This window comes from Rosa rugosa, chromosome 7 (genome assembly GCF_958449725.1).
Source record: "Rosa rugosa chromosome 7, drRosRugo1.1, whole genome shotgun sequence".
Taxonomy (NCBI): Eukaryota; Viridiplantae; Streptophyta; class Magnoliopsida; order Rosales; family Rosaceae; genus Rosa; species Rosa rugosa.
In genome coordinates this window covers 17888257-17897084 of record NC_084826.1, presented here as the reverse complement: position 1 = coordinate 17897084, position 8828 = coordinate 17888257, and the positions used below count along the sequence as shown (strand labels likewise).

Genomic DNA, 8828 nt, shown 5'->3' with positions numbered 1-8828 from the left:
CTTAAGAATTGGCTTAATTAATAAAGATATAATATAATATAATAATTATATATATATCTTATATATTATGTGAGGGCATATATGGTAGTTCAAAAATTTAACCATTCCATGAAGAATTGGCTTAATTATATATATATATATATATATATATATATATATATATATATATATATATATTATGTGAGGGTATATATGGTAGTTCAAAAATTTAACCATTCCATGAAGAATTAGCTTAATTATATAAGATATAATCAAAACCACATGACTGCAAGCTATTATTTACGTACCCGGACTCAAATTTACTGGGATATATGTTTGAATGTGGATTAAACCATGAGAGAGACCAAAAAGATTGAGGAATTCAAATAGCTAAATTTGCAAATTAGTAGTTGAAGCACAAAGATCCACATAGTAGACTAGTGAAGCTAGCAAATTAAGAATCAGATGCTGCTTACAAAACATGGTTTGAGGACATGAGATTCCTCAGAACCGTACTAAATGATTGATTGGTAGTGCTATAACCCCCATCGACAAGAAGGTTTAGTCCACTCACAAACTTCGACTCCTCGCTTGCCAAGAATACCGCAGCCTCGGCTACATCCTCTGATCTGGGCACAACTCCTTTCAAAACAGCCGAAGTACAAATCAATTCCTCCATCACATTCTTCTCCATTCCCATAGCATTTGTTAACAATGGAGTAGCCATAGCGCATGGAGAGATGCAGTTAACTCTAATACCATACTGCCCCAACTCCACACACAAACTCTTCATAAGCCCCACCACCGCGTGCTTCGACATCGTATAGGCATGTGAAGACTCACCACAACTAGCCGATGTCACACTCGAAGTGAAGAGAATGCTGCCGTTTTTTGCAGGGATCATAACCCTAGCAGCATGCTTGGCGCCCAAGAAAGCCCCGTACACATTCACATCAAACACTTGCTTGAAGTTCTGGTGATCCGCACCTAAGATCGTTGGGTCCACGTTACCGGGTATGCCAGCATTGTTGTACATGATATCAAGTTTTCCGTACTTGGAGATCGCCACATCTACCACATTTTTCACATCGGAATCGATTGTGACATCACAATGGACATACGAAATGGATTCTTGATCCGGGTCGAGTTCTTTGCAGAGGGATAGAGCAAGCTCGTCTTGGACATCGGCAATGATGACTTTAGCACCGTGATAAACAAACAGTCTTGCGGTGCTCTCTCCAATTCCGCTGGCACCCCCGGTGATGATTGCCACTTTGCCTTCTAACCTGCAATGTTTCAAACACTTAATTAATGATAATCAAAATCAAAAGGCTAATTGGGATTGTCAAAATTAAGCTGTACCTTTTGGGGTCAGGAGGAGCTAGTGAGGAAGAACTCATGCTCATCTTGATTTCACTACCAAATTCAAAATGTATGGAGACCCTTTACCCCTATCTGTACGTGGTATGACTGGTATCCCTATATATAATATGGATTTTTTTTTCTTTTTTCTTTTTTCTTTTTTTGAATTGAGTATTGGATATATATAGTAACAAGGTTTGGTGGGGTGTTGCAGACATGTTTGCGCAACCCAATTTGAGAGCATGTGAAAGAACTGGTTGATTTTTTGAAGCTTTCAATTTTGTTTGAAAGTGTTTAATTTTTTTCCATTTTCTTAAATTTAGGAGTACATTTTCTGAGAAATTTTCGAAGAACATTAAGTTTGTCTTGCTAGATAAAAGAAAAGCCAACTAGAAACGTTCGAATTTGTACGAGATGTCGAGATCAGGTATGTATATTTCACACAGAATCACAGCATATGGAGGATAAAGAGGATTATATTTCTTTTATTCCCAGCTGGGACACAGTTTTGTCCCTGATAAAAAAAAAAAAAAAAAAAAATATATATATATATATATATATATATATATATATATATATATATATAAGTTGGCTTAGATTTAACTGTCGAGTGTCGACGCGACAAACCCTAGCTTGTAATGGAATTTTCTTTTTGTCCTAGCTTGTTGGTGTGGGTGGATTTGAATTTAACTTGGAGTAGATTAACTCATGAAGGTCATGAAGATATATATATATATGTAACCTTTCAATGTTGTCGAGAAGTTCTGTTGGAGAATCAAAGTGCCCCTTTACTTGATTACAGGATTCACATACAAATATCAGGGAAAGGAGTCCAGAAATTAGGGGTGTCTGTTAGTGGATCGAATAATTTTAGGGTCTGCATGCAGATTAAAGAATTCAGCTGAGCAATCACGAGAAGCTGTTGAGGTACATACATTATTGATTCCCATATGTTTCATTGGGAAATGAAAATTATAGGCTATGCATTTGAATCAAAAAAGAAAAAAAGGGGGATATTATTCGATCACTGTTATGAGTTGGGAAAGGATTCTCTAAGAAAATTGTATGTACGTGTGGATGGCTTTACTACATCCGACGGAATTGGATGTGCAATGGAATTGTCAAGGGACAACAGATGACGGAATTAGAGTGTTGTTCGTTTATTGTCTTCTGGAAACCTGTTTAGACTTCCATTATTTGTGTTTGATATCTCATATATCGATCCCATTCACTAACCCAACTTGACGACCAATTTGAATTAAAGACTTTGAGTTGTTGCACCTCAAATTAATCCTAGGTTGGCCGTCCCCTGGCAGCAAGACTAGGCCAGAAGAGAGTAAGGTTTCAGAAGGCACATTGGCTAAGAACATGAAGCTACCTCGAAAGCTGAGGAAGAAGTCGCATCTGCAAGGCTGAGTTGTTTATTCAGTCTTATAGTGTTTCGTAGGGAGGTCTTGGAGCTTTATGAATAAGTTGGGGTTTGAATCTGACTTGGTTTAGTAATTCAAGTCTCATTAGTGTTAAGTTACTTGGTTACTTGATTAATTTATACCATTGTTCAAGACGTTTTTACTTAGGGTTTCTAGGTCTCTAGGTACGTAGAAGCTCGATTTGGACATGCCTACTCCGGATGGGTTACTAACAATGTATTGTATACCTCTCACCACCGATATTATGAATTGACACCCCTTTTGAAAAAGAATGTTACACTTAGAACCCATAATTACCTTTACTAATTATTTGGATGGTACAATATAAGATTTTCACCGTTCACTCTGGTAAAAGATAAAATTTTCACCGTTCACTCTCGTTTAAAATACTTACCTTTTTCTTCAATTCATTTTCAGAGAAATCTTTCTTTGCGGGTAGAGCACATTAAATGGAGTCCGTATACACGAAGAACATTAAAATTAGAATTCGTATGAGTTAATTATGACTTTAGGAAAAACGTTACTTTTTAGAAAGTTCCCCGAAATGGAAATTTTCCACTTTTAGTTGAGAAGCCAAATAGACATTCAGACCCCTCAACCTAGATAAGTATTCGGACTCGACCCTGAATTGACTCGATTTCCACCTTCAGACCACAACAAACCTCCGCACAAGTCATGTTCAAAGCACCACCTAACATCTACAAGGGGTATAATAGACATTTTAGACCTATTAGGTGAGAAATTAGGAAAACAATGAGTAATCTATTGAATTTAGAAGGTGAGAGACTGAACTATTTAGGGAGCAAAGTACATGAAGTAAGTAGTATTTAGTCCTATTTAAAAAGGGTGGTGTTATTGACACACCATTTTACTCTATTCACACACTCTCTCTATTTTTTTTATTACTTTAATTCTGTTTTAGGGAAACAATATTTGAGAGAAATTCGCTGTGTATTCTCATTGATAATAGGGGCCTCTTTATATAGAGGATTACAATACATAGAGTTAGAATCATACAAGGAAAGATAATCTCTAGATTCTTCTAATTACACCCTATTACCACTAGGTCAAGTAACCTAGAGTTTGGGCCAAACACAAATAGAGATATCCTTAAACACTCCCCTTTGTGTTGTCCAAATGCGGTGCTTCTCTCATTGCCTCATTAAAAACATTGCCGAGTAACAAAAACCCAGTGGGACAAAAATAACCTCGGTCGAAGGGGAAAAAGAACACAACACACCCTTCACGTTTCGAGGTGAACATGTAGACATCTCCCCCTGATGTCTGCGCCTCCCCCTGATGACTACGATCATGGGAGTTCAGATAATTTCCGCAAGCCAATTCTTGCCACATGTTTCTCGAACGTGGATTTGGGCAATGACTTAGTAAACAAGTCTGCCTCATTGTCCTCAGATTGAACCTGGTTCACTTTGATCTTGAGGAGCTTCTGTTGTTGCTGATTATAGAAGAATTTGGGCGATATATGCTTGGTGTTGTCGCCTTTGATGTAGCCTTGCTTCATTTGTTCAATGCAAGCAGCATTATCCTCATAAATGCTCGTTGGCTCATCTGTGGTAGACTTCAAACCACAATTGCTTCGAACATGCGTAACTATGGATCGAAGCCATATGCATTCACGAATTGCTTCGTGAAGAGCAATAATCTCTGCATGATTCGAAGAGGTAGCGACTAAGGTCTGCTTTGTAGACCTCTAAGATATCGCGGTCTTTCCCAAGGGGAAAACATAGCCAGTTTGGGAACGACCTTTGTGTGGGTCAGAGAGGTACCCAGCATCAGCAAAACCTTCCAAAATACTTATATCGTTTTGGGATGGGGAGAGGGAACGCAGTCCACCATGTGTGGCATCCCTGACACTTGATGGGTCTGAATCCATCTTCTCTCTGTAGGGATAGAACAAGCCCATATCGATCGTACCACTTAGGTATCGAAAGATATCTTTAACACCAGTCCAATGGCGTCGTGTTGGCGCTGAGCTATATCTAGCTAGCAAGTTCACAGCGAATGAGATATCCGGTCTTGTGCATTGTGCTAAGTACAATAATGCGCCTATTGCACTTAGGTAGGGCACTTCTGCCTCTAGCACTTCTTCGTCGTCATCTTTTGGACGAAATGGATCCTTCTTTGGATCAAGACTACGGACGATCATTTGGGTGCTTAAAGGCTTAATCTTGTCAGTGTTGAAGCGCCTAAGCATCTTTTGGGTATAAGCTGATTGATGAATCAGGATACCATCTCTACGGTGCTCAAGTTCCAAACCGAGGCAAAACTGTGTTTTCCCAAGATCTTTCATCTCAAACTCGGATTTCAAGTGTTCAGCGGTTTCCCTTAACTCTTTAAGGGTGCCAATTATGTTCATGTCATCGACATAAACCGCTACTATTGCAAATCCGGAACTTGTCCTTTTTATGAACACACATGGGCATAGTTCATTGTTGACATATCCCTTACCAATCAACTAGTCACTTAGACGGTTATACCACATCCGTCTGGATTGTTTCAATTCATATAGTGAGAGTTTCAACCTTATAGCAAACGCGCTCCGTGGTTTAGGGCCACTTGATTTGGGTAACTGAATTCCATCTAGAATCTTCATGTATATCTCCGTATCTAGATCCCCATATAGATACGCAGTAACCACATCCATAAGCTGCATGTTCAGTTTTTCGGAAACTACCAAACTGACAAGGTAGCGGAACGTTATGACGTCCATTACGGGAGAATAGGTCTCTTCGTAGTCGATTCCAGGGCGTTGTGAGAAGCCTTGCGCCACAAGGCGAGCTTTGTATCTTACAATCTCGTTTTTCTCATTACGCTTTCTAACAATACCCATTTATGACCAACTGGTTTGGTGTTGGGCGGTATTGACACAACTGGTCCGAATACCTTTCTTTTCGCTAGAGAATCAAGTTCTGCCTGGATCGCATCTTTCCACTTTGGCCAATCAGCTCTACGTTGGCATTCATCAACGGAGTGTGGTTCGATGTCATCGGTCTCAATAATCTCACGTGCTACTGAATACGCGAATACATCATCAATGATGATGGAGTTTCTTTCCCACGTCCATGTACACTAGTGTAGTTTACAGAGATCTCTACATTCTCAGGGATAGGTTCTGACATTGAGGCGTCCCCCAATGATGTCTCTTGGACATAACCATAATCCGGAACATTCTCATGGGACGGATTTTGAGTATCGATGATCAAAGGATTTGTTTGTGCATCATTCGCTCTCTTTCTAGGGCGAGTATCCTTCGAACCAATTGGTCTACCACGCTTCCTTGCAGGACATGCGGCCATAGACCCCACATCATTGCCATGCTGGGCAATGGCGCCATCTCCTGGTGTCACAGGAGTGGCGTGATGTCCAGTATTCGAAACATCAATCCTTGCATGCACGTTTGCAGCAGGTATGTGTGATCTCGTCACTTTGGCAACATCAGAAAACACATCAGGCAGAGTGTCTGCTACGTTCTGGAGCTTGATTATTTGTCGCACTTTAAGTTCAGACTGTGCGGTACGGGGATCGAGATGAGACATAGTGGGGACAGACCACGACAATTCATGTCGTTCCTGTTGAACATATGTGTTCTTATCTCCCCCTAACGATGGGAAGACTGTCTCATCAAAGTGACAATCCGCAAATCTAGCGGTAAAGAGATCGCCTGTCAAGGGTTCAAGATAGCGGACGATAGTTGGAGATTCATATCCAACATTATTGCCCATTCGTCGTTGTGGACCCATCTTTATAGGCTGTGGCGGCGTAATAGGCACATAAATGGCACACCCAAAAATGCGTAAGTGCGAGATATCAGGCTCGTACCCAGTCACTAGCTGTAACGCAGAGTAAGATTGGGTGGCAGTGGGTCGTAGACGAATCAGCGTTGCTGCATGCAATATTGCATATCCCCAAGCAGAAACAGGGAGATTGGTGCGCATAACCAATGTTCGCGCTATCATTTGTAGTCGTTTGATAGCGGCTTCTACGAGACCATTTTGGGTATGAACATGGGGAACTGGATGCTCTACATCAATCCCCAGTGACATGCAATAGTCATCGAACGTTTTCGATGTAAACTCCCCAGCATTATCAAGTCGAATTGACTTAATAGGATGGTCAGGGTAGTGAGCCCGTAGACGGATAATCTGGGCGAGGAGTTTAGCATAAGCAGCATTTCGAGTGGACAACATCGCGACATGTGACCAGCGTGTCGACGCATCAACCAATACCATAAAGTATTTAAAAGGTACACATGATGGTTGAATTGGTCCACAGATATCTCCTTGGATTCTCTATAAGAACGGAATGAGTATTTTAGGATCCTTTGCATAGGACGGTCTCGGTCCTAATTTCCCGAAGGAATAGGCTTTGCAAAATGAGTGAGGGGCCTTAGAAGCAACCAATGAGGATTTTGGTTGGGCCTGAGCGTCTGTAGCGCTATTAGAAGCAAAATGTGTGACTACATCTCCCATTATGGCGTTAGAGCCATGGAAATTGGTTTCTGTGGCGTCATGGCCACTAGGAGGAGCAACCATGGCGTCATGCTCATGGTTGGCGCCATTTATGGCGTCATCACTAGGGACAAGGGCGGCCTTTTGGCGGCCAAAGACAGCAGCAGCGCCAGAAGTTGCAATTGTTGCGGTCTTGCTAAGTCCTGGAATCAATTTTTGATTCTTGCTTATTCTCACTCTGAAGAAAGGATGCCCGTGTGAAGTCTTAAGTATACGGAGCATCATATCACGACCAGGATGTCCTAGTCGGTCATACCAAAGCCAATATGCGTCTGAATCCAAGAGATCTTCTCTTATGACATTATTGGATTCAATTGGTCGAATTGTAGTGACATAAAGTCCACTAGATTGACACATAAGCTTCTCTAAGATGCGTTTTTGTCCGCAATCATTAGAGGTAATGCAAAGGAATTCTATTCCGTTCTCATTATGCGTTTCCGCATGGAATCCATTGGCTCTTATATCTTTAAAGCTCAATAAGGTTCGATTTGCCTTAGGAGCGTAGAGAGCTTCAGTGACTTTAATCAAGGCGCCATTGGGCAAAAGGAATTGGGCCATTCCATGTCCTTGAACTAAACTTGATGGCCCAGCCATCGTAGTCACAGAGGAATATGTAGGCAACATCTTTAAGAATAATTGCCTATGTCGTAGAATGGTGTGCGTAGTCGCACTATCCGCAAGACATTGTAGTTCATCCATTCCTTGAAAAGTGGACGGAAATTCTTGACCGGAAAAGTTACTGTAGATGGCCGGAAAAAGTTGCCGGAAAGTGGCCCGAAGTCGCCGGAAAAGTCGCAGGAAAAAGGTTGACCGGCGGTGTTGACCGGGCTGCTGACGTGGCACCGGTTGCTGACGTGGCAGGCTGATGCTGACGTGCAGGCTGACTGTACGCTGACTGTGTGCTGACTGGATGCATGTGTGGATGCTGACGTGGCAGATGACGTCAGTGGGCTTCAGGCTGTTGGACCTCTGGGCTTCAGACTTTGGGTCGAGATCCTGTTTGTGCTTCTGGGCCTAGGGTTTCTTCCAGGCTGATAGCTTCTGGGTTGGGCTGAGGTTGACCGAAGCAAGGTTGATTGAAGCAAGGGAGATGCAGGCGGCAGTTAGGTGGTGCAGTTACTTCAGGCGGCCGGTTCGTGTGGTTCTAGACCGGTTCCGGTGGTGATTTTTCAGCTCCGGTGATCTGGGGTCAGGCTTCAGCTGCTGGTGGAGTTTGGTAGCAGTAGGCAGGGAGGAAGGCTTCGAACCGGGTAGAGAGGATATCGGTATTTCCGGGGGCCGGTTCGGGTGGTTGTCGGCCGGTTCTGGGGGCAGCGCCGCCGGTTCTGTGCTTCTGGAGGTGAGAGCTTCCGGGAGGGCGGCGGAGGTTTCTGGGATTTGAAGGCTACAAATATTAGGTTTCAGGGTTAGGACTTCGTGCTGATAACGTGTTTTAGGGAAACAATATTTGAGAGAAATTCGCTGTGTATTCTCATTGATAATAGGGGCCTCTTTATATAGAGGATTACAATGCATAGAGTCAGAATCA

At 42.2% G+C, this 8828-nt stretch overlaps 1 protein-coding gene across 1 annotated transcript; it reads right to left on the bottom strand.

Annotated features, from left to right (window-relative positions):
- Window positions 1-362: 362 nt before the first annotated feature.
- Window positions 363-1479, bottom strand: LOC133723875 (short chain aldehyde dehydrogenase 1-like). Its single transcript, XM_062150745.1, has 2 exons — window positions 1342-1479; window positions 363-1265 (listed from the first exon to the last, which is right to left on the bottom strand). Exons 1-2 carry the CDS (start codon window positions 1383-1385, stop codon window positions 452-454), a joined length of 858 nt encoding a protein of 285 aa, XP_062006729.1. The 5' UTR covers window positions 1386-1479; the 3' UTR covers window positions 363-451.
- Between the last annotated feature and the right edge of the window lie 7349 nt (window positions 1480-8828).

What these genes read in the sequence shown, in the direction of transcription:
- LOC133723875 (XM_062150745.1), bottom strand. Translation starts at nt 1,385, where the DNA reads ATGAGCATGAGTTCTTCCTCACTAGCTCCTCCTGACCCCAAAAG. An exon ending in GCTCCTCCTGACCCCAAAAG is followed by an intron (nt 1,266 to 1,341) that starts GTACAGCTTAAT and finishes GAAACATTGCAG; the next exon opens with GTTAGAAGGCAAAGTGGCAA.